Genomic DNA, 26,058 nt, shown 5'->3' with positions numbered 1-26,058 from the left:
TCTACCACCTACCGTGTGCTGCATTTCAGAACTGAATTTAGAGACACTCAGTACCCCAGCTTTAACCACAAAGTTTTCTTTTCTTTTCAACTGCAGGATATTCCACCTTGAAAGACCAAAATGCATTCCCAGATGAATTTGGAAAGAGCTAAGGACAAAGGGATCCAGGAAGAAATTCTCTTAGGTGAGCGAAGACAGGACAATGAGACAGGTAGGAGCTTGAGAATTTATAGTTTTGTTAGATAGTGTTAAAATAGTTTGGGAATTTTGGTTGGTGAATGCCCGCAGGGCACCTTGACATGGTGGAAATCACAGGAGCTTTGGAGCTGGACACACTTGAATTGACAGTTCCCTTACTAATCAACTCTAAAATATTGGGTAAATCAGTTCTCCTCTCTGGCATCAATTTCTTCATCTATATAATTTGAATAATAATACCTATCTCTCAAGGTTTCCATGTGAAATATAGGTAATATGTTTTGGTGAAGTGTTTGTGCTTGGTACATGCTTACTAAATAATTGTAGTATTATTATTTTTGTTGCAACTGTAGGGGTAGAAAAAATGTTCCCTTTTTTTTTCTAGGTGGACTGTTTAATATATTTATTATCTGTTTGCATTTCTTTTTTTGTGAATGGTTTACTCATGTTCTTTGCCTGTTTTCTGTATTTGGGTCTATCATTTAGTTGATAAAATTTTGACTAAGAATAGTACCTACTTCAAAGAGGGAAATTTCAGAAAAAGTCAAAATTCTTAAGAATGTTAGAGATCCAGAATCCAAGGCCAATTCGTCATAGTCTCTACTGTGGAGAAGACTTGGCATGTGATGACATAAGCTGCAAGAAAGCTTGGCAGGGAAGGATCTAACATATTCCCTTCTCTGCAGAAATCTCTTGTGGGCACAATACTGCCACTTACAAAAATAATCCAAACGAAGAGAAAGACTGTGAGTACATTGAGGAAAGACTGAGCTAGATGTTTTTGTTTTTTTTTAATCTTATTATGTTAATCACCATACATTACACCATTAGTTTTTGATATAGTGTTCCATGATTCATTCTTTGCGTATAACACCCAGTGCTCCATTCAGTACGTGCCCTCTTTAATGCCCATCACCAGGCTAACCCATCCCCCCACCCCCTCCCCTCTAGAACCCTCAGTTTGTTTCTCAGAGTCCATAGTCTCTCATGGTTCTTCTCCCCCTTCGATTTCCCCCCCTTCATTTGACCCTTCCTACTATCTTCTTCTTTTTTTTAACATATAATGTATTATTTATTTCAGAAGTATAGGTCTGTGATTCATCAGTCTTGCACAATTCACAGTGCTCACCATAGCACGTACCCTCCCCAATGTCTATCACCCAGCCACCCCATGCCTCCCACCCCCCACCACTCCAGCAATCCTCAGTTTGTTTCCTGAGATTAAGAATTCCTCATATCAGTGAGATGATATGATACATGTCTTTCTCTGATTGGCTTATTTCGCTCAGCATAATACCGTCCAGTTCCATCCACATTGTTGCAAATGGCAAGATTTCATTCCTTTTTATGGCTGCATAATATTCCATTGTATATATATACCACAACTTCTTTATCCATTCCTCTGTCGATGGACATCTTGGCTCTTTCCACAGTTTGGCTATTGTGGACATTGCTGCTAGAAACATCGGGGTGCACATACCCCTTCGGATCCCTACATTTGTATCTTTGGGGTAAATACCCAGTAGTGCAATTGCTGGGTTGTAGGGTAGCTCTATTTTCAACTTTTTGAGGAACCTCCATACTGTTTTCCAGAGGGGCTGCACCAGCTTGCATTCCCACCAACGGTGTAGGAGGGTTCCCCTTTCTCCGCATCCCCGCCAACATCTGTCGTTTCCTGACTTGTTAATTTTAGCCATTCTGACTGGTGTGAGATGATACCTCTTTGAGGTTTTGATTTGGATTTCTCTGATGCCAAGCGATGCTGAACACTTTTTCATGTGTCTGTTGGCCATTTGGAAGTCTTCTTTGGAAAAATGTCTGTTCATGTCTTCTGCCCATTTCTTGATTGGATTATTTGTTCTTTGGGTGTTGAGTTTGATAAGTTCTTTATAGATTTTGGATACTAGCCCTTTATCTGATATGTCATTTGCAAATATCTTCTCCCATTCTGTCGGTTGTCTTGGTTTTGTTGACTTTCTTTTGCTGTGCAAAAGCTTTTTATCTTGATGAAGTCCCAATAGTTCATTTTTGCCCTTGCTTCCCTTGCCTTTGGCGATGTTTCTAGGAAGAAGTTGCTGCGGCTGAGGTCGAAGAGGTTGCTGCCTGTGTTCTCCGTTAGGATTTTGATGGGACTCCTGTCTCACATTTAGGTCTTTCAACCATTTTGAGTCTTATTTTTGTGTGTGGTGTAAGGAAATGGTCCAGTTTCATTCTTCTGCATGTGGCTGTCCAATTTTCCCAACATCATTTGTTGAAGAGACTGTCTTTTTTCCAGTGGACAATCTTTCCTGCTTTGTCGAAGATTAGTTGACCATAGAGTTGAGGGTCCATTTCTGGGCTCTCGATTCTGTTCCATTGATCTATGTGTCTGTCTTTGTGCCAGTACCAAACTGTCTTGATGATGACAGCTTTGTAATAGAGCTTGAAGTCCGGAATTGTGATGTCACCAGCTTTGCTTTTCTTTTTCACCATTCCTCTGGCTACTCAGGGTCTTTTCTGTTTCCATATAAATTTTAGGATTATTCCGTTTCTTTGAAAAAAGTGGATGGTATTTTGATAGGGATTGGATTAAATGTGTAGATTGCTCTAGGCAGAATTGACATCTTCACAATATTTGTTTTTCCAATCCATGAGCATGGAATGTTTTCCATTTCTTTGTGTCTTCCTCAATTTCTTTCATGAGTATTTTATAGTTTTCTGAGTACAGATTCTTTGCCTCTTTGGTTAGATTTATTCCTAGATATCTTATGGTTTTGGGTGCAATTGTAAATGGGATCGACTCCTTAATTTCTCTTTCTTCTGTCTTGTTGTTGGTGTATAGGAATGCCACTGATTTCTGTGCATTGATTTTGTATCCTGCCACTTTACTGAATTCCTGTATGAGTTCTAGCAGTTTTGGGGTGGAGTCTTTTGGGTTTTCCACATAAAGTATCATATCATCTGCAAACAGTGAGAGTTTGACTTCTTCTTTCCTGATTCGGATGCCTTTTATTTCTTTTTGTTGTCTGATTGCTGTGGCTAGGACTTCTAATACTATGTTGAATAGCAGTGGTGATAGTGGACATCCCTGCTATGTTGCTGACCTTAGGGGGAAAGCTCTGTTTTTCCCCATTGAGAATGATATTCGCGGTGGGTTTTTCATAGATGGCTTTTATGATACTGACATATGTACCCTCTATCCCTATACTCTGAAGAGTTTTGATCAAGAAAGGATGCTGTACTTTGTCAAATGCTTTTTCTGCGTCTATTGAGAGGATCATATGGTTCTTGTTCTTTCTTTTATTAATGTATTGTATCACATTGATTGATTTGTAGATGTTGAACCAACCTTGCAGCCCAGGGATAAATCCTACTTGGTCATGGTGAATAATCCTTTTAAGGTAATGTAGGATCTTATTGGCTAGTATTTTGGTGAGAATTTTTGCATCCATGTTCATCAGGGATATTGGTCTGTAATTCTCCTTTTTGATGGGGTCTTTGTCTGGTTTGGGGAATCAAGGTAATGGTGGCCTCATAAAACGAGTTTGGAAGTTTTCCTTCCATTTCTATTTTTTGGAACAGTTTCAGAAGAATAGCTCTTAAGTCTTCTTTAAATCTTTGGTAGAATTCCCGGGGAAGCCATCTGGCCCTGGACTCTTGTTTTTTGGGAGATTTTTGATTACTGCTTCAATTTCCTTAGTGGTTATAGGTCTGTTCAGGTTTTCTGTTTCTTCCTGGTTCAGTTTTGGTAGTTTATACATCTTTAGGAATGCATCCATTTCTTCTAGATTATCTAATTTGCTGTCATATAGTTGCTCATAATATGTTCTTATAATTGTATTTCTTTGGTGTTGGTTGTGATCTCTCCTCTTTCATTAATGGTTTTATTTACTTGAGTCATTTCTCTTTTCGTTTTGATAAGTCTGGCCAGGGCTTTATCCATCTTATTAATTCTTTCAAAGAACCAGCTCCTAGTTTCGTTGATCTGTTCTACTGTTCTTTTGGTTTCCGTTTCATTGATTTCTGCTCTGATCTTTATTATTTCTCTTCTCCTGCTGGGTTTAGGCTTTTATTTGGTGTTCTTTCTCCAGCTCCTTTAGGTGTAGGGTTAGGTTGTGTATTTGAGACCTTTCTTGTTTCTTGAGAAAGGCTTGTATTGCAATATACTTTCCTCTTAGGATCGCCTTTGCTGCATCCCAAAGATTTTGAACAGTTGTGTTTTCATTTTCATTTGTTTCCATGTTTTTTTAATTCTTCTTTAATTTCCTGGTTGACCCATTCATTCTTTAGTAGGATGCTCTTTAGCCTCCATGTATTTGAGTTCTTTCCGACTTTCCTCTTACGATTGTGTTCTAGTTTCAAGCATTGTGGTCTCAAAATATGCAGGGAATGATCCCAGTGTTTTGGTACCAGTTGAGACCTGATTTGTGACCTAGGATGTGATCTATTCTGGAGAATGTTCCATGGGCACTAGAGAAGAATGTGTATTCTGTTGCTTTGGGATAGAATGTTCTGAATAGACTGTGAAGTCCATTTGGTCCAGTGTGTCATTTGAAGCCTTTATTTCCTTGTTGATCGTTTGCTCAGATGATCTGTCCATTTCAGTGAGGGGGGGTGTTAACGTCCCCTACTATTATTGTATTGTTGTCGATGTGTTTCTTTGTTTTTGTTATTAACTGGCTTATGTAATTGGCTGTTCCCATGTTAGGGGCATAGATATTTACAATTGTTAGATCTTCTTGTTGGATAGACCCTTTAAATATGATGTAGTGTCCTTCCTCATCTCTTATTATAGTCTTCGGTTTAATATCTAATTTGTCTGATGTAAGGTTTGCCACCCCAGCTTTCTTTTGGTGTCCATTAGCATGGCAAATGGTTTTCCTCCCCATTACTTTCAATCTGGAGGTGTCTTGGGGTCTAAAATGAGTCTCTTGCAGACAGCATGTCGATGGGTCTTGTTTTTTTATCCTATCTGATAGCCTGTGTCTTTTTGATTGGGGCATTTAGCCCATTTACATTCAGGGTAACTATTGAAAGTATGAATTTAGTGCCATTGTATTGCCTGTAAGGTGACTGTTACTGTATATTGTCTGTGTTCCTTTCTGGTCTGTGTTACTTTTAGGCTCTCTCTTTGCTTAGAGGACCCCTTTCAATATTTCTTGTAGGGCTGGTTTCATGTTTGCAAATTCCTTTCGTTTTTGTTTGTCTTGGAAGCTTTTGCTCTTTCCTTCTATTTTCGATGACAGCCTAGCTGGATATAGTGTTCTTGGCTGCATATTTTTCTCATTTCATGCTCTGAATATATCATGCCAGTCCTTTCTGGCCTGCCAGGTCTCTGTGGATAGGTCTGTTGCCAATCTAATGTTTCTACCATTGTAGGTTACAGATCTCTTGTCCCGAGCTGCTTTCAGGATTTTCTCTTTGTCTCTGAGACTCATAAGTTTTACTATTAGATGTTGGGGTTTTGACCTATTTTATTGACTTTGAGGGGTGTTCTCTGTGCCTCCTGGATTCTGATGCCTGTTTCCTTCCCCAAATTAGGGAAGTTCTCTGCTATAATTTGCTCCAATATACCTTCTGCCCTTCTCTCTCTTCTTCTTCTTCTGGGATCCCAATTATTCTAATATTGTTTTGTCTCATGGTATCACTTATCTCTCGAATTCTGCCCACATGATCCAGTAGTTGTTTATCTCTCTTTTTCTCAGCTTCTTTATTCTCCATCATTTGGTCTTTTATATTACTAATTCTCTCTTCTGCCTCATTTATCCTAGCAGTTAGAGTCTCCATTTTTTATTGCACCTCATTAATAGCCTTTTTGATTTCGACTTAGATTTTAGTTCTTTTATTTCTTCAGAAAGGGTTTCTCCAGTGTCTTCATGCTTTTTTCAAGCCCAGCTAGTATCTTTATAATCGTCATTCTGAACTATTGTTCTGATATCTTACTAATGTCTGTATTGATTAAGTCCCTGGCATTCGGTACTGCCTCGTGTTCTTTTTTTTTTGAGGTGAGTGTTTCCGTCTTGTCATTTTGTCCAGAGGAGAATAGATGAATAAGAGAACAAAATGCTAACAGGGTAAGAACGACCCCAGAAAAATATACACTAAACAAATCAGAAGAGACTCGAAACCAGGGGAAAAGAAAGGGAAAGAAAGAAAAAAGGAAAAAAAAAGAAAAAGAAAACAAACAGAATATGATCAAATATGGTCAGGGTGGTGCATATTTCAGTGCCACACAGTAGATTTTGGGCGTATTTTGGTCTGTTAGAAGAAAGTGCCTCCCAAAATTTTAAAGAATAAAAGCTTATATATGCACAAAAAGAAGGGTAAATATGATGAAGGGATGGAATATGATTGTAAAGATGAAAATTATAAAAGTTTTTATAAAAGTAATAAGTTGGTTGAAAAAGAAAACAAGAGGATTTAAAAAAGAAAAGGGAGAGAATGTGATTAGGCAGGAGACTAGAACAAAGCCATACAACTAGAGATTTAGGGTATGTTTTGGTCTGTTAGAAGAAACTGTATCCCAAAATTTTAAAGAGGGAACAACTTATATATATATACCAAAAATAAGGTTAACTACTATGAAGGGATAGAATATGACTCTAAAAATGAAAAATAAAAATAGATTTTTAAAAAAGGGATTGATAAGATGTTGGTTGAAAAAGGGGCAAAGAAAAAGAAAATAAAGAAAATTTAAAAAATTCACTTTGAAAGACTAAAGAATCAGGGGGAAAAACGCCATGAATTCTATGTGCTGTGTTCCCCTAGCGCTGGAGTTCTGCCTTTCTCATTGATCGGTAAACTTGGTCTTGGCTGGCTGTTTGTGCTGATCTTCTGGGGGAGGGGCATGTTGCCGTGGTTCCCAGATGTCTTTGCCAGAGGGGGAATTGTGGCCCTTGCCGGGGCCAGGCTAAGTAATCTGCTCAGGTTTGCTGTTAGGAGCTTGGGTTTGCTCTCAGAAGCTTTTGTTCCCTGCAAGCTTTCCGTGCAGCTTTGGAGGACGAGAGTGAAAATGGTGGCCTCCCAGTCTCCGCCCCTAGGAGCCAAGAACTCGGGCCCGGCTCGTCAGTGAGCCCCCAGAGAAAAGCAGTCAATCACTCCCATCCCCGCCGGTCTCTGGCCGCTCTCCGTGCTCACCCGGCCTGTGACCAAGCGTTTGTATCTCTGGCGCCCGACTTAGTGGAGTGTCCAAACCCAGCAGATCCCTGCAGTGCGCTCCCGCGCCGCTCCTCCCGGGGGAGGAAGGGGTGTCTACCCGGATCTGCCGCTTGTTGGGTCCCTGCTGGGGGAGCAGTGGCCCGACTGTGCCGCGGATCACGGCTTATGGCAACCCCGAGCTGAGAGCCCAGTCCTCGGCTCCGTCTCTGCAGCCGGCTTCCCCACTCCAATACCTGGGAGCTCTGCCGCACTCAGGCACCCCCGGTCTTTCTGTGACCTCAAGGGTCCTGAGACTACACTGTCCTAGCGGGGGTTCCACCCCCCACCCCCACCCCACCCCCCACCCCCACCCCACCCCCCACCCCCCACCCCCCCCCCCCCCGCTTAGCCACTGTAGCGATGTCCCTCCGCGGAGCTGACTTCTAAAAGTTTCGATTTTGTGCTCCCGGCTCTATCACTTGCTGGTAGCGGCTGATGGAGGCCCCCTCCCCTGCTGTCTATCTTCCCGAATATCGCCTCGGATTCACTTCTCCGCACGTCCTACCTTCCAGAAAGTGGTCGTTTTTCTGTTCAGAGAGTTGTTGCTATTCTTCTCTTCGATCTCCTGTTGATTTTGTAGGTGTTCAGAGTGGTATGATCCCTATCTAGCTTAATTCCTGGGACCAGATGAAATTTGGGTCTCCTACTCCCCCGCCATTTTGCTCTTCCCCCACAGCTAGATGATTTTGTATGAGGAAAACCTTTAGGAGAAAGAGCAGAGAGGTATGGTTTATTTTTTTAAATTTATTTTTTTATTTAAATTCAATTCACTAACATATAGTGTATAATTAGTTTCAGAGGTAGAGTTCAGTGATTCATCAGTCTTATATAATACCCAGTGCTCATTACATCACTTGCCTTCCTTAATGTCCATCACCCAGGGATGGAGTAATTGGGTATCAGAGGTATAGTTTATAGGACCATAACTCTGCAAAGTTTTAGAATTTGTGAGACACTAGAAAATTTCCAATGGGGAGAAGGCCTACATGTATGATTAATGTCTAAAAGCCTTTTGCTGATGTTCAAGGTTGATGCCTCAGAGTACTCATAGTAGAGGGAAACCCTATGAAGGTAAGGAATATAGAAATTTTTGTCATGATGCTGATCTTATTTGACATCTGAGGATTCACACCTGAGAATTTATTAATTCATATGGCTATGAAAACATGGAGAGGCCTTCAGGCAGAATTTAATTCTCTTTCAACACCAGAGATTTCATAAGATAGGAGGACTTTCCCAATGTGAGAGAAATTGCAATGGGTAATCAAGCTTTTTCAATCATATGAAAATGCATAGAGAGAAACCCTATGAATGTATTAACTATGGGGAAGACTTCAGGACAAACTCAGACTTTTTTAAAAATTTTTGTTTTTAAAGATTTTATTTATTTATTTGACAGAGAGAAAGAGGAGCAGGAGAGAACAAGCAGGGGGAGCAGCAGAGGGAGAGAGAGAAAGAGGCTGTCTGCTGAGCAGGGAGCCTGATACAGGGCTCGATCCCAGGAACCTGGAATCATGACCTTAGTTGAAGGCAGAGGCTTAACTGACTGAGCCACCCAGGCACCCCCAGACTTTTTTTTTTTTTAAATGTAAGAGAGTTCATAGGGGAGAAGAACTCTTATGTTTGCAATGCCTCTGGGAAGGCTTGCAGATCCAGCTCAAACCTTGCTAAGCATGAAAGAATTGACAATGCAAAGAAACCTTAGGGTGTGTAATGAATGTGGGAAAGGGATTTTGGTGATATCAGTCCTTATAGAACATCAGAAATTTATAATGGAGGTGGAAGGAGATCCCTGTTTATCATCTGTAAATTCATAGTGGAGAGAAACTGTACCTGTAGAGGCTAAGTTTTATCTATCGTCAAGTGATTCATAAAGGGAGGATCTTCTATGTTTATAAAAAATGTGAGTACACTTTCAGCAGAATTTAGTCTTATTTGACATCAGTGGGTCCATAGTGGAGAAGAATCTTTCAGGTGCAATGAATGTGGAAAGGCCTTCAATTTTTTTTTAAAAAGATTTTATTTATTTATTTGAGAGAGAGAGAGAATGAGAACATGAGCAGGGGAGGGGCAGAGAGAGAAGAAGAATCCCCATTGAGCAGAGAGCCCCATGTGGGGCTCTGATGCCAGGATGCTGGAATCATGACCTGAGCCAAAGGCAGATGCTTAACTGACTGAGCCACCCAAGCATCCCGAAAAGGCCTTCAATTTGAAGTGTAATCTTACTCAGCATTAGACAGTACAGGCATCTTACTAATGTAATGATGTGGGAAGGTCTTTGTGAGAAAAATCAGATCATGGTAGAAATTAAAAAAAAGATTCATAATAAAAGTTGATTAAAATACTTTACATTTATTCCATATAAGTATACACCTACCATGTGCCAAGCAGTATAAAAACTTTATGTAGTTTGTTTAATCATATAACTCTTACAATGATCATATGATAATAGGAATTCTTATCCTTGTTTTACATGTGAAGAAACTGAAGAAAGGAGGTGGAAGAATTTTTCTAAGCTCACATAGCTATCACTGGAAGAGCCAGGATTTGAATCCTACATAATTTAATTGTTAGGGGTTTATAATGGCAATGTGTAAATCTTCAGAGATGTGTTAGCCTTTATTCATCCTTAAGGAATTCATTCCAGAAATTGGAATTCACTCTTCAGTGCAGTGAGTTTTGGAAGCCTTAAGTCAGTTTTGGAATCTGGTAGATACTCCCAGAAACTCCACATTGGGCTCCAGAAAATGGAGTAAGGGTTATAAAGAGTTTATCCTGTAACTCTGTTTGAATTAGGGATTACCTCTAATCTTGGAAGATTTCACTAATAACAAAATTCTATTCTCAAATGTCCATCCTAACCACTTCTCATGGTTTAGGCAATTTCGTGTAGTATAAAGAAACACAGACTCTGGGATTAGCTAAGACAGCTTCATCATCGGGAAGTAAGGGAGAGCAGTCCAATTCTAAAAAAGACGGAGTAGGAATGGAAGATAGACAGATGTGCTGGGAGCTTTAGGAATAGAGCCAGGTCATTTTAGGAATTATAACTAGACAAGCCAAAATAAACAGAATCTAGCCCATAAGAAATAGAGAAACTAGGGTATATGCTATGATTTTCTCCTTGGATGGGTATAGATACAGGTAGCTTGTCTGTTACCCAGTATTCAGAGGAACTGCTACTTGAAATTGCTACAGGAATATTCACTGTTCTAGCACTCAAAGATCGGTGTGAGTGAGATTAGAGTGAGATTTTGGGATTTGGAATAAATGCTCCAATAGATTGTTTTTCATTTGAGAAAGAGGCTTTTAGTTTTCACTGTACTTTTCCAGGGGGTTTGGATGCAGAAGAAATGAAGGAGATAAGTTGATCCATTGTTTCTCCAAGTGTGATAGGCCTGTTACCTGGTTTCTCAGGTGTAGCACTTTGCTTGTTACCAGATTTCTCATCCTTAGAGATGAATATTTTCTGAATGAATTGACAAAACTGAAGTATAAATCAGAATGCCAATATATGGGTTTTGTCTTCTCTGATGACAAGATATCTCTCCAATGGGCAGTGCTGGATGCACATGGACAGAATTTACCTCCCAGTGCTGATTTTTGCTACAACATTCCTTGTTATATGTGCCATTGCTGTAGTCCTACTGTTGCAAAGATTGTTTAGGAGATACTCTGCCTAATCCCATGTTAATTCTCTTAGATCAACTCTGATAATTATTGAGGCACATCATTGTGGCAGCCTATGCTACAGGAAGAGAAATAAATTGTATATCTTGTGCCAGTTCCAACTGATTGAAATAGGTTTTCATAGTATGCTGTCTTGAGAATGATTCTGAGGTGCAGGGGGGCAATATTGGGGTTGATTACTGACGTCTGCCATAGATGTGAGATTGGCGTCAGACTGGCCTCGTATATTACATCCTCATGATGACTCTTACTCATTCAGAAACATTTGTTAAGCATCTTCTCTATAGCAGGCACTGTGATAGGGGATATCACAGTGTGATATTTTGAGTAAAAATGTGAATAAGACATGCTTTTCTGCTCCCAAAGGAGTTGATATTAGTAGAAGAGACATGTAAACAAATACACACAGCCGAATATTACACGTTTGATAAAAAAATACATATAGAGTACATTAGAGACACAAAGGAGGAAATAGTTAATTTCAGTGGCTGGGAGAGGGTTCCAGAAAGAAATTAATGCTTAAGTTAAATATTGAAAGGTGTGTAGATGTTACCAGTGTTAACTGCTGGGGCTGAGGAATAGAGGAGAGCCAGTCATTCCAAGCATTGGTCGTATGAGCAAAGATACAACATATGAAATGACTCTGTGTTTACAGTATGTTTATGCTATGTTTAAGAAGCTAAGTGTAGTTGGAACATAGAGAGTGAGAGAGGATGTAATGAAAAGGAGACAGTGGTTAGATCAGGGAGAGCCTTGAATGCTATACTAAGAACAGTGGAGAGATATTTGGAGATTTTAATCAGTTAATTAATTGGATCACATTTGCATATTAGAACTGTCCAGTTGATGAGAGTATAATAAATGGATAGACTGGAAAAGAGAACTGGGTACAGGAAGAGGGTGTTAGACGAGAGCTGTTGAAGCCTGAGTTAAGGCATGGGAAGGAAATGAGAATACACATACATGTGAGAAATTAAGAACTCAGTCACTGACTGGATATGGGGTAGAGGGCCAATGGAGAAGAAGGAATCTAGGACGATCCTCCATTTTCTTTCTGCCTTAGGTGGTTGAGAAGATGTAAAAGCCATTCCATGAGGGGCTCCTGGGTGACTCAGTTGGTTAAGCGTCTGCCTTCAGTTCAGTTTGTGATCCCAGGTTTCCGGGATAGAGCCCTGTATTGGGCTCCCTGATCATCGGGGAGTCTGCTTCTCCTTCTCCCTCTGCCCTTCCCCCCCATGTTCGCTCTCTCTCAAATAAATAAAATCCTTAAAAAAAAAAAAAAAAACCATCCGTGAGCTGGAGAACTTAGAATGAGGAGCAGATTTGGTGGGGAGGGTCGTGATGAGTTCAATTTTGAGCATGCAAAGTCTCAAGCACCTTCAGAGTGTCCAAGAGGAATTATCCAGTGGGTAGTCAGGAATTTATTCAGCTGCCGTTAAGCAAGTAAGATTACAGATAGATTTGGAAGTCATTAAGCATAGAGGTGGTGGTTTTAAGGTACGAATGAGATTGCTCCAGGGGAGTGTGTGGAGTGAGGGAATAAAGGGTGAGGGTGGGAGAGCAGGGCAGAATCCCAGAAACACAGGCATCTTTTTAAGGGAGGGCAAAGCAAGCTGAGAAAGAGCTGCAGGAAAGGTAGGAGGGGAACCAGAGGAACTATTGCATTCTAGTTGTGCCCTCTTGTGGCGGTCTGAGTTTCTTTCCCACAATAAATATCCCCTTTCCTATTTTCAGTCTCCAGGCTCTCTGGTCCCTGACTAATTTGGACCCATAATGCCCAGTCCCACTCTGCCTGTAAGACTGGGGCTACCAAGTCCCCTGTCAGTCACTTCTCAAGTGTAAAACTCCTCTTTGATTGCTACAATTTAAGAGCAATTTGGAATACCCCCTTAACAAAAGAGTTGCAAAAGAATAAAAAGCAAACATTGGGGGCCCTTCAGTTTCTACATTTACATGTTCCCCACCTCTTTTGATCTGTTCTCTTGGCCATATTTCACTAGATCCCAGTTCTCATCACATCCCTTTCCTTTATAGTTAAACAGCTCCCTTTATAACTAAAACATTTTATTTTGTATTTTGTTATACATATAATAGCATAATATATATTATTTATTATAGTAAGACCTATATATGGCTTAAAAACCAAATAGTAACAAAAAACAGTAGTGTTTATCTTCACCTTTTCCTACCCACCAGGCTCAAATACCTGAAGTAGCCAGCTTTGAAATATATTGGCTATTTCTTTGGTTTTTATCTCAATAATGCTAAATAATATGGCTATACTGGCATAGCTTGGAGATACTGTGGGTTCAGTTCCAGACAACTGCAAAACAGGGAATATTATAATAAAGTGAGTCAAATGATTTTTTTTTTTGGTTTCTCAATGCATGTAAAAATTATGTTACACTATACTCTAGTCCACTAAGTGTACAGTAACATTATGTCTAAAAAACAATGTACGGGGCGCCTGGGTAGCTCAGTCGTTAAGCGTGTGCCTTCGGCTCAGGTCATGATCTCAGGGTCCTGGGATCGAGCCCCGCGTCGGGCTCCCTGCTCCACTGGAAGCCTGCTCCTCCCTCTCCCACTCCTCCTGCTGTGTTCCCTCTCTCGCTCTCTCTCTGTCAAATAAATAAAATCTTTACAAAAAAATAAAAAATAAAAAACATACAGACCTTAATTGAAAAATACTTTATTGCAAAAAAATGCTGACCATCATATCATCTGAGCTTTCAGCGAGCTGTAATCTCTGCTCACAGATCACCATAACAAATATAATAATACTAAAAAAATTTGAAATATTGTGAGAATTACCAAAATGTAGCACAGAGACACAAAGTGAGCAAATGCTGTTGGAAAATTGGTGCCAATAGATTTGCTCGATGCAGAGTTGCCACAAATCTTCAATTTGTAAAAAAAAAAAAAACAACTATCTGGGGTGCCTGGGTGGCTCAGTTAACCAGGTTAAGTGTTTGCCTTTGGCTCAGGTCGTGATCTCAGGGATGGAGCCCCACGTTGGGCTCCATGCTCAGTGGAAAGCCTGCTTCTCCCTCTCCCTCTGCCCCTCTCCCCACTTTCTCTCTCCCTCTCTCTTGCCCGCTCTCGCTTGCTCTATCCCAAATAAATAAATAAAATCTTTTTTTAAATTTTTATTTATTTATTTGACAGAGAGAGATAGCGAGAGAAGGAACACAAGAAGGGGGCGAGGGAGAGGAAGAAGCAGGCTTCCTGCCGAGCAGGGAGCCCCATGCGGGGCTCGATCCCAGGACCCTGGGATCATGACCTGAGCCAAAGGCAGATGCTTAATGACTGAGCCACCCAGGCGCCCCAATAAATAAAATCTTTTAAAAAATGCAACTGTCTGTGAAGCTCTATAAAGCGAAGTACAATAAAACAAAATATGCCTATATATTATTTCTTGTGTTATTTCAGATATTAGCTGTTGATTGCCCATTTACAGTAGATAAAGATTAAACTCTTTCTCTCTCCACTTTTCTTCTCCATCCTTTTAATATAGTTATAGCATATATTTTGGTTAATGATAATGTTTATATTGTGGTTGTGCGAACAGTGTACACTGAAGAGACAAGTAGTTGTGATTACATCTCTTTTCTATACATTTTTGTCATTTCTAGAGATAATAATTGCTTTTCACCTCCATATTTTAATATATTCCTATCCTTTCCATCAGCTCTGTCATGTCTGTTTTTTTTTTCCACATGTTCCCAAGTAAGTCACATTTTTCCAAAAAAAAATTTTTTTTCTGGAAATCCCCTTCCTAGGGCTTTTTGTTCTGCTTCAGTATGGACTATTTCTACTCCTGATTCCTGGAAACTTTTAGAATTTCCACTTTATCACTGATACTCTGAAATTTCATGATGATGTGTGGATATTGCATCTATTGTGCTGGACAACTGGTACACTCCTTCACTTTGTATGTTCTTGTACTTAGGCTTCTAGAAATTTTTATTATTTCTTTTTATAATTTGAGAGCTCTATAAGGACAGTGATTTTTATCTTTCTTACTTCTGTGTCCCTAGTGCCTGAATAATAATAATGCCTGATACATGATAGGCACTTATTATTTGTTAAATGAATTGCTATTTACATTTAAAATAATATAAATAATGTAATACCAGTAAACCCACTAGCCAGGAAAAGTAATAGAACATTAGTGGTACCTTAGTGCCCACCCTCCCCATGTGCCCTTTTCTGGTCATACTCCTGTCTGCCTCCACCTAGAGATAGCACTATTCTGGCTATTGTATTAATAATTCTCTTGGTTTTCTTTTTCTTTTTCTTAAAGATTTTATTTACTTATTTGAGAGAGAGAGAATAAGAGATAGAGAGCACAAGAGGGAAGAGGGTCAGAGGGAGAAGCAGACTCCCTGCTGAGCAGGGAGCCCAATGTGGGACTCGATCCCAGGACTCCAGGATCATGACCTGAGCTGAAGGCGGTCGCTTAACCAACTGAGCCACCCAGGCGCCCTCTCTTGGTTTTCTTACAGTTTTATCACCTATATGTATTACAGGTGGTATTATAAACAACATATTGTTTAGTTTTAAAAAAATTGGAAAGCAAGCACAAATCTAGTTGCATGAAGAATGGGTAATATTGCCCTTGTTAAAGTCTTCCAAGAAAACAGGTTCTGGTCAAAACTGACTTCACCTTCCCTGAGAATTTAATAAAGCCGTTTCTGGGAAAATTAGTGAATGACATCATGAAGTTTGGTGTTACTGATGAAAGTCCTATGTCTGTCTAATTTCTTTTTTCTTTTTTTTAAGATTTTATTTATTTGAGAGAGAGAATGAGATAGAGAGAGCATGAGAGGGGGGAGGGTCAGAGGGAGAAGCAGACTACCTGCTGAGCAGGGAGCCCGATGCGGGACTGGATCCCGGGACTCCAGGATCATGACCTGAGCTGAAGGCAGTCGCTTAACCAACTGAGCCACCCAGGCGCCCCTAATTTATTTTTTCTATTGTAGGTAATTTTTTCTTTCTATCTGTAAGCTTGTAGGATGCTTTCTTTATTCTTTGAGTACAGAAAATTTGATCAGGGCATGCCTAAGTGTGTCTTAGAATGTAAGCTCCATGAAGGCAGGGAATTTTGTCTGTATTGTTCACTGATATATCTTATAAGCGCCTAGAAAAGTGCTAGATACATAATAGATCCTTATTAAATGTATTGATTAAATGACTGTATGGCAGCATAAATTAATAAATGGATGGGTGAATGGATAGGTAAATCAGTCTTGTCTGGAATTCAGAGAGCCCTTTCTTTAGCTCAGGGAAATATTCTTCTGTCATTTATTTAATGTGACCTCTCTTGCCCATGTCTTTTTGTCTCCTTTAACTCCCCTATCCACCCACCTGTATTCACATGGTAGGTCCCTAAGTGTCTTGTCCCTCATGGACTCTATTACTTTATAATAATAGTAATTATCATGATTATTATTTCAGTGCTTTGGTATAAATCTTGCATTTCATTTTCTAGTCCAGTAACTCATAGCTCACAGTGGCCCATTATTTTTCATTTTATTATTTAATTGGAACGTTTTAAAGCTTTGAACTTCCAGAAAATGTTTGATATGTGTGTGCCATACTTGACTTTTCTTAGGTGTTCTTAGTACTCTTTAGTCAGGTTGTCACATATCTTATCCAACAGTTTTGTTTTATTTCTCTTTTACTGCTGAAACATAATTTTGTTTATATGTTCGTTTTTTTTCCCTTGCCCACTTTCATTTATTTGTTTTTTTATTATGTTACGTTAATCACCATACATTACATCATTAGTTTTTGATGTAGTGTTCCATGATTCATTGTTTGCGTGTAACACCCAGTGCTCCATGCAGAACGTGCCCTCCTTAATACCTATCACCAGGCTAACCCATCTCCCCACCCCCCTATATGTTTGTTTTTATGAATGATCATTTTGTTAGCTCCGATGTAGATTGGAAAAGGAGCATTTGAGTCAGTACCTCTAGAACACCAACTATGTGTAGGTATGAAAAGTGTTCCTTTGCAAAAGAGGTCACATATGAATTCTAATCCTCACACTGTTGTGTTTCCAGAGAACAGTTGGCATTTCTTCACAACACTGATTGTCCCAGGGTAGAACTGAAAATTTCAGTATTTGGGCCTAGTCACCTTGGACACAAATTGTACTCTGAAATGGTGTTCTTTCATTGAGAGCAGACAAACACAGTATTTAAGTTTGTATGCAAGGGCTCAAAAGCTAGCATGAAGCTAACTAGCAAAAAGAATGAGAACTAAAATGACTGTTAGATCTAAATTTTTAGAGAACTTGTTAACAAGAGCATCCTGTTAGACTAAATTCTAGTTTTTTATTAAAAGGTTTTTTACCCTTTAAGAAATGGTTCACATTGATCTTTCTTTAATAAGGCTTCCATACATCTGGATGAATGGCTAAACCCCTTTCTAATATTCATATAAAGCTTTGCTACCACATCCCATGACAGAGCTCTTTTGGTTTTGCCCTCCTAGGACTTAACAGTATGGCCAAGGAAGATAGATGCAGTTGGTGCTCCCCACCATCCTGATTAAGTAGCACCTATTGCTACTTACAATGGTAACTTAGAATGCACCTTACAATGGTAACTCTGCTCCTTCAGATTTTGAACTGCCTAATCCAGAGAAATTGGGAGTTTAGGAGTGGTAGACATACAGTTTCCATGTTTACACCTATTCTTAGTTGCTGCCAAGTGTTTGTCTTAAGTGCTAATCAAAAACAAACTTCACTTAGAAACTGCTCTGTGTTAAAACAATAAAGCTAGTAAAGAATTTTCATGATTTCAGTTGTGTGGGAATTTTAAGAGACCAATAAATAACACTTTGTCTTCCCTGCCTAGGTTCAGAACCAATTGAAATACAAATTTAGGACTCTAATAGATGGAAATCAAAATATCATCTTCATTACTGATAAAGATGGCTGGAGAAGGTGGTTTTAGTGTGAACTTCCTAATGGTGGGCCCCAGAATTAGGCAGACTTACCTAGGCAATTATAAGCAATGCTGAAAAACTGAGAGGCTCCAGGCCAAAAGTAGGCCCCTTATTGCACGGCAAGGAGCTAGTCAGAATGCATGTTCTCCATAGGCATACAGACCCCTGGGAGAAAAAGCAGAGAGCAAGGGTGTGAGCCAAGCACACTCAGATATGTCTCTCAAACATACTAGTCTTATAACTCATTCATTCTCCTGTGGGCAGAAAAGCAGGAGTGCTAGTCTACTTGAAGTTCTTCCACATGGAAATATGAGAAGTAAAGATTAACTGTTCCTTGTAACACAGCTTAGTGATATATTCAGTATTGCCATTTGCTTGAAGCTGTCTGTCTCTTCAGGACCAAAAATATCACAATTTTGCTGTAACAAGAAAAGCTATTAGGATATTTTGGGAAGACTTTATAGTGCAAATAGCTTAACTGCATAGATCATAATTAAAGACACATCAGTGAAGTATTAAAAACCTCATCTAAATGCTATAACAAAACGTGAAGAAATGCTTCTTAAAGGCAAATATACCAAAAGGAATCCATTCACAACTATTTACCAAGTGAGAACATTAAATATTATATCTTTTGAGCGTATCTTTCTCTATTTACTAGAGCTTTGAAATGAGGCTTCAGCTGAGAAATTTATCTGTATTATCTGGGTTCATGTAGTATGCACATGTTGGGAAAGTGTGTAGGTATGGGTGGGGAGAAGGGAAGGGAGAAAAGAAAATGAGATTTAAGGAGATGGGCACCATGTGTAAAATTGTGGATGATCTGGGCCACGTGTTTGATGCAGAGATGGGGAGAGTATTGAGTGACATTGGGATAGTGGGAGTGATGAACAAGCAAGGTATGTGTGATAACTACAACATTAGGGACAGTGTGAATAATGGGGGAGAATGGTCTGAAATCACTGGAAATGAAGGTGGGCAATGTGAATGACAGTGATCGGACAAGATCAGAACATATGTGATACTGGTAGTTATAGACACGATGTATGTCATACTGTGGAAGATGAGAATTGTGCTTGTGTGGTATGGTTGTGTGAGAGAGTGAGGAGGGAGATATAATGGTAAAGGACATGATGAGACAATGGGATTATTATGTGTAAAAATGTGGATGGGTATTTCAAGTAGTCATAGGAGGATGTAGACAGTGAGTGGAATGGGGAAAATTTAAATGATGGTAGAAGATAGATTCATAGTGGAAGTGATAGAGTTAGTGTTTGTATGTGTTTGTGATGGCTGGGGGAAATGAGAAGTGTATCTACCTCGGGGAGCAGATAGATGCGGTGAGTGTGTATGTTAAGGGGGAGTGGAAAAGTGTTATGATAATTTGGAGTGTGGATATCATGAGTGTCTGAGTGGGGTTGTTGAATAAAGCATATGGGAAAATGCAGTTTCAGGTGTCAGTGAGGAACAGGAAAAGTATGCTTGTGACAATAGAAGTGATATGGGTATTGGTTGTGAGTGTATAATAGGGAGATGGCATGAGCATGTGGGAAAGTTTTGGAAGATGATGAAGGTTTTATAGTGGGGTTGTGGACTGTGTGATAGTGGGTGTGGTGAGACACTGATAATGTAGGGATTGAGTGATTATAGGTGCGGCTGAGTGATGGCAATTGTATGTGTTGATTAGAACTAGTTGTATTTGACAGTGAGAGTCATGGTACTGTATGAACATTGTGTGTATGATAGGACATTGTGTGTATGATAGGACAGTAGATGTGCAGAAATGGGAGTAATAGAGATAGTGTGCATGCTAGTGGGATAGTTTGGAGAATTGGGACAGTATGTAGAGATCATAAGTCATAAATCATAGTCATTATAAGTCATAGAGGGAGTCATGAGTGAATGAAATAATCCGTTAAAGACTGTGAGAGAGAAATTTTTCATGTAACAAATCTGAAAATGAGTTGTTTAAAATGATTAGGAGATATCTTTATCTTATCTAAAATCTAATGAAGTCCAGGATTTCATCAATGCCCTTCACATACGTATATTTTTTTTGTTTCATGATCTTTAGCATGTGGCTCCCATCCTTCAGGTGCCTCATGGTTGCAGGATGCCTTATACAACTTTATCCATCATGTCTCTTTCAGGTAGGAAGATAAGGAAGAGGAGAGGATAAAATATCTTGTCAGTAGAATTACTCTCCTTTATATGAGCTTTCCCAAAAATCTTACCCAACAACTTCCACTTACATCCATAGGACAGAACTGACACATGGCCACCACTATCTGCAAGGGTGTCTGGGAAATGTAAGTTTACAGCTAAGAATGTTGTCACCTATAATAAAAGTCAAGGTTTATTCAGTAAGAAAGAAGGGATGTCAGGATATAGCCAGGAGAGAAGGAGAATGGTTGCAGGTATGGGAGAGAGGATATAATTAAAAGATCAAAATCCCAGAGGTAACAGACACAGGTAAGGTTCAACGTACAGGGGTACTATAAGACTGGCATAGTTTGAGATGCTGGAGATATCATGGTAAACAAAAATAGACATGTTTTCTCTGCCCTCACGGCGCTTACTGTCTTGTAATTAAAGACAGACATTAATCACAGACCCAGATATTTGTGAGGTTGACATTGTAATAAGTGTTGTAGAAGCTAAGTGCATGGTTCTGTGAATTGATGTAAAGAGGGTTTGACCTACTCTAGAAGGCCAATGAAGGAGGAAGTGACAATTGAACTGAGACCAGAAGGCAGATTCAGAATTGGTTGAAGGATGGCTGGATGGTTGGGATGGAGGAAGAGTAAGAGTGTTCCCAGAAGAGGAAATGGCATGAACAAAACTATGGTCTATTTATTTTTAAAATGTATTTTATTTTTATTTCATTTAAGAATATTTGCTATTGTTATATCTTCAAGTTCATTAATCTATTTACTAGTTAATTCCATCCAGTGAATTTTTCATTTCAAATATTATGGTTTTTATTACTAGACATGATTTGCACCTTATTAAAAATGTCTCATTTCTCTACTTAACATGACTTTTCTTCCAGCTTTTTGCACATAAGGAACACAGTTATAGTACTTTTTTTTAGAGACAGAGAGCTCTTGTGGGGTGGAGGGAGGGGCAGAGGGGGAAGAGAGTATCTTAAGCAGGCTTCACGCCCAGTGTGGAGTCCACTGGAGCCTGAGGTGGGGCTCATTCTCACCACTCTGAGATCATGACCTGAACTGAAATCAAGAGTCAGACGCTTAAATCAACTGAGCCATCCAGGCGCCCCAATTATAGTAACTTTTTAAATGAGCTTGTCTTCTAAATATAACATCTGTGTAAGTTGTGGATCAGTTTGGATTGATAGATTTTTTTTCCTCACTTTTTTCTGCTTCCTCGCATGCCTGGTTTTGTTTTGTTTTCTTTGTTTTTTGAATGCTAGGCATTATGAACTTTACCTTTTGGTGAAATTTTGGTAAATTTTTTGCCTTTTGGTGCTAGATATTTTTGTATTATTATACATCTTCTTGACGTTTATTATGAGATGCAGTTATTTGGAAGCAGTTAAATCTTTTTTGAGTCTTGCTTTTAAGATTTTAGGCAGGACCACAGAAGTGTTTTGCATAAAGCTAATTATCCCAGACTAGTGAAGCAAGGCCCATCTGAATACCTCGTGCCTCATGAATTATGAGTCTTTCTGCTCTGGATGGTAGGAACAGGTGGGAACAGGCATGATCCCCAGACCTGTTTGAGTTTTTGACATTTGTGCACTCTAATCTTTTCAGGTGGTTCTTTCCCCAGCTTTGGGTAATTTACTTATATGTATTAACTGATCAGTATTCTACTAAATACCTTATGACAATCTTTCAAAATTCTTCAGAATTCTCAAGCGCAGCTCTCTACTTTTTGGTATTTTGTTCTCTGAACTCTAGCCACCTTGTTCTTTCTGATCTCATCTCTGTCACCTCAATGAAAGAAATCCTCTGGGCCCTGACTGCGTTCTCCTTCATTGCACCATGAACTGGAAACTTCCAAATTGTAAAGGCTCATCTTATTCCCCACCCCCACCCCACCATCTCTCAGGGATCACTGTTTTTCACTGCCTAATGTCTGATGTCTTAGAAACAATGATTTCATATGTTTGTCCCTTTTTTTTAGTGTTTTTGTCAGGTTGGAGGGTAATTCCAGTCCCTGGCTTGCCTCTTAGGAAGCTATATGGTGGAGACTTGTTAGATAATCCTCTCCTTTTCCTTTTTTCTTTTTCTCTTCCTTTTCTCTCTTTCTCCTCTCTTTTCCTTTGAGCTTGTTGGTTTCCTCAGTACTGCCAAGTATCAGATGTAAGTGACAGTTGCACTTCTAAAATTTTTGTTAATCAAGATGAGAAGGAAGAGTCTGAACAAAACAAGAAACATATTCTAAGATTTTTGGATCACAGGGGATATGACCACATATTTCAAGGGTAAATCTTCATGACTTCAAGCTTAAGAAACTTCTGAGTATAAAGTCAAGTTAAAGAGGCAGATTAAATTCCCTTCAAAGGATAGATTTTTAAGGCTTGGGATAGATACAGGATTGTATCCAAGACTATAGTAAGTGTTAGAATAATTGTGCTCTAATTTCAGACACTGTCATACATGAGGATGAACCCATACATAGGACAGGCAGCCCATGGTGTGGGTCACAGGATCTTAGCTTTCTTTATCCAATTTCAATTTCAGAGATCACAGGTCACCAAGAAGGTTATGATGGTGAGAAAACATGTATAAAGAGCGTTAAAGAGCCCTTAGCCAGGCTTCAGATTTTGTTAACATCAGAAAATTCATCAGTAGAGATAAACCCTATGAATGTAGTGATCATGGGTCTTTCAACCAGAGTTCAAATGTTAATTTAGTATAGTTGAATACATGGTGAAGAGAAGCCGTAGGAATGCAGTCAATGTAGAAAAGCCTTTAGGGGTGACTCGAGTAATCATCAGAAATTTCAGTCTGGAGAGAAACTATTAAATATCCAAAATGTGATAAAATACTTCCTTCTGTTCTTACCCCATGCACGCTCCCCCAATCTCTGTGAGTGATTCTTTGGATTCCCTCCTCCCATGGCTTTGACAAAGGAGGGAAAACACTCTTTCCCAAGCCAAAGACTTAGAACACTGTGAATTCTTCTCTAATTTTTCCTAGTCTCTAAGTACATTTGGTCAGAGAAGGAATAGAGTAAGTATCAGTAGGGTGAATAGTCTGCTATTCTGTGTAAGTCCTGTAGGAATATGTTCAGAACTCCTTGGTGGTTCCCTTTAGAATAGGGAGATACTTGGTTTCTTTTTTTTTTTTTAAGCTATGTGGCTTTAACTAAAATTCTGAGGCAACTTTAGAAGTCACATTCGATACCCTACTAAATTGTGTTTTCTTCATGCTGTAATAGAAATCGGCTTTTGTCATTGTTTAAACATCAGAATAATTTAGATTTGTATAATTTCAGTCTTCATAGGTAAATTACTTGTTTTAGGTGCTAAGTATGCATTTCTGAATTACTTTCCATAAAAATGAATATTTACTTGGCTTTTGAATGGTTAAGGACAGCCCTAGTATTTTTTTTTTTAAATTGAGGAAATGACTGTGGAAAAGAAAGTAACAGTTTGCATGTTTCCTATATCAAGAATTCATGAACAAAATTAAGAGGCAAGCCACAAGCCAAAAAAATGTATTTGTGACAAATATGGTAGAAATAAAGTTAATATCCTTAATGTTTAAAGAACTCTTATAGAAGTAGAAATGACTAAAAAACACTGAGAAGTGTGTTTCCCTTCATTAATCATAAAGTAAATACAATTTAAATCAATTAAATATTTTATCTATCAAACCAGAAAAGATATTTTTAAAGCAAATACTGAATATGATCAAGGGTACATGAGAACTCTTCTACATTACTAGTGTCGATAAAACTTTCTGGAAAGCATTTGGGTATTGAATAACAGCCTTAAAATAGTTCCTACCCCTTTGACCTAGTAATTCCATTTCTAATAATATACCCTAAGGAAATAATTGGAGATAGGCACAGAGCTTTGTGGGGAAGAATCACCACAATCATAATCTAATGAACAAAAATGAATGGAAACAACACCTTTGTTAATTAGTTGAGTAGGTACATTTATATAATGGGATATTATATAATTATAAAGAAATTTACAAAGGCTTTTTACTATCTTGGAAAATGTTTTAATATCAGAATAATTGTTATGTAACATTATGTTCTAAAAACAGTCTCAGGTGCAGTATATTATTGTGCATGTGGGGGGGGTGTGCAATGTTGGAGATGGTAGGGACCATTTTTCCAGTGTTTTTCAGATCATCCTTGTTTCATAAAATGAAATCAGAAAATGCCATAAGCTGAGTTATGTGGTGACTTAAGTCTAGCTCTGTATCTTTCATAGTTTTTAATGCTTCATGATTCTCAAATTAGGTGGTTTTTAAGTTTTATATTGATGCTGAACATGAGGACACCTATGGAGCCAAATCATATCCCAGGTATGCCTGTGAATTTTCCAGTGCAGATGACAGAGGGTCTCTAAGTCACAAGATACCAAAAGCCCATATGGTAACATTATCTGATGAGATATCAAACACCCTCAAACTGCGTGGAGGTTCTGCTTGCAGGCTTCCTCTTGTCTCTTCTGATAACCTCTTCTGATAACCTTCTCCTTATTAATGTTAATTGTTGTGGTGATGGGAGTGAGGAATTAATTGGAAGGGAATAGGGAATTGGTCATTGTGAAGAAAGATGTAACCTATTTAAGTTTATGCCAAGATCATTTGATATAATCTTGAGATGTCACTTTGCCTGCTCTCATGCAGCAAATTGGCATCAAAAAGCTCCGTAAAGTATCTCAAAATTGTGCAGGTTCTAACTGGACTCAGTTTTGTTTACATTTGACTGAGAGCCAGTAGTCCTTGAAAAGAGGTAATACACGTGTTTTTACTCATCATTGTTTCCCCAGCACTTATCACAATACGTAGCATCTAGTAGGCATACTTAAATTTCTTTTAAAATTCTTACACAGATATAAATAAAGGAGGTAAAATCAAGTTAGCTTCCATCCAAAAACATGGAAGGATTTAAGAATTCTGTAGTGCTCATTTTGAGGCACCATAATGTTTTTTTAATTTTTTAGTTTTTTAATTCCAGTATAGTTAACATAAAGTATAATATTAGTTTCAGGTGTACAATATAATTCAACAATTGTATACATTACTCAGTGTTCGTCATAATAAGTGTGCTCTTTAATCCTCGTCACCTATTTCACCCATCCCCCCAACCCAACTCCCCTGTGGTAACCATCAGTTTGCTGTCTGTAGTTGAGTCTGTTTCTTGGTTTGTTTGTCTTTCTCTCTCTCTTTTTTCCCTTTACTTACTGGTTTTGTTTCTTAAATTGCATATAGGAGTGAATTCATATGGTATTACCTTCCTCTGACTTATTTTGCTTAGCATTATCCTCTCTAGCTCCATTCATTCTTTGTTATGGCTGAATAATATTCCACTGTATATATATACACCAAATCTTTATCCATTCATCTTGGGCTGCTTCCATAAGTTGGCTACTGTAAATAGTGCTACAATAAGCATAGAGTTGCATATATCCCTTTGAATTAGTGTTTTTGTATTTTTGGGGTAGATACCCAGTAGGAAGCATCCTAATGTTTTATGTTTGGGTCTCAATGTATAGTGTCTATGTAGAAGTTTCAGGAAGGACCCATTATTTCATATGATTATTCTATTATTCACTCCACTATGATTTTGGTTTTATTATTTCTTCTTGCTTATCTGTTAAATTATGATTTGTATATTATTTATATCATGCATTGAACTTTTCATCTAAAATAATGTTTTACCTTAGAGTACTATGTCTGATATTAATATATCATTTGTTTATTGTGTGCCATAACTTATTCCATCCTTTTATTTTTATCCTGGATATATGTTTATGTTTGAAACGTTTCTCTTATGTATTGCATGCAATAATGGAGAGATGTTTTGCATAAATTTCCTTTGATT

The 26,058-nt window shown here is 38.6% G+C and overlaps 1 protein-coding gene across 5 annotated transcripts in view; it reads left to right on the top strand.

Moving 5' to 3' along the window:
* Positions 1-26,058, top strand: part of MAGED1 (MAGE family member D1) — a 65,136-nt gene that overhangs the window by 20,549 nt on the left and 18,529 nt on the right. The window contains exon 2 of one of the 5 annotated variants that reach the window (XM_088028789.1): positions 97-184. The exons of 1 other annotated variant lie outside the window; for it this stretch is intronic. In XM_088028789.1, the coding sequence (XP_087884915.1) occupies positions 121-184 (64 nt within the window). In that variant the 5' untranslated portion in view covers positions 97-120. Of the gene's footprint in view, positions 1-95; positions 212-26,058 lie in introns of those variants that run through there. 3 more of the 5 variants (XM_028095742.2, XM_088028787.1, XM_028095741.2) reach the window with 3 other exon arrangements.

The sequence above is a fragment of the Eumetopias jubatus genome, unplaced genomic scaffold (assembly GCF_037043125.1).
Source record: "Eumetopias jubatus isolate StellerSeaLion01/CBP00866 unplaced genomic scaffold, mEumJub1_p1.0 scaffold_11, whole genome shotgun sequence".
Classification (NCBI taxonomy): Eukaryota; Metazoa; Chordata; class Mammalia; order Carnivora; family Otariidae; genus Eumetopias; species Eumetopias jubatus.
The sequence above is the reverse complement of the archived record's forward strand: the minus strand, read 5'-3'. Positions and strand labels throughout refer to the sequence as shown.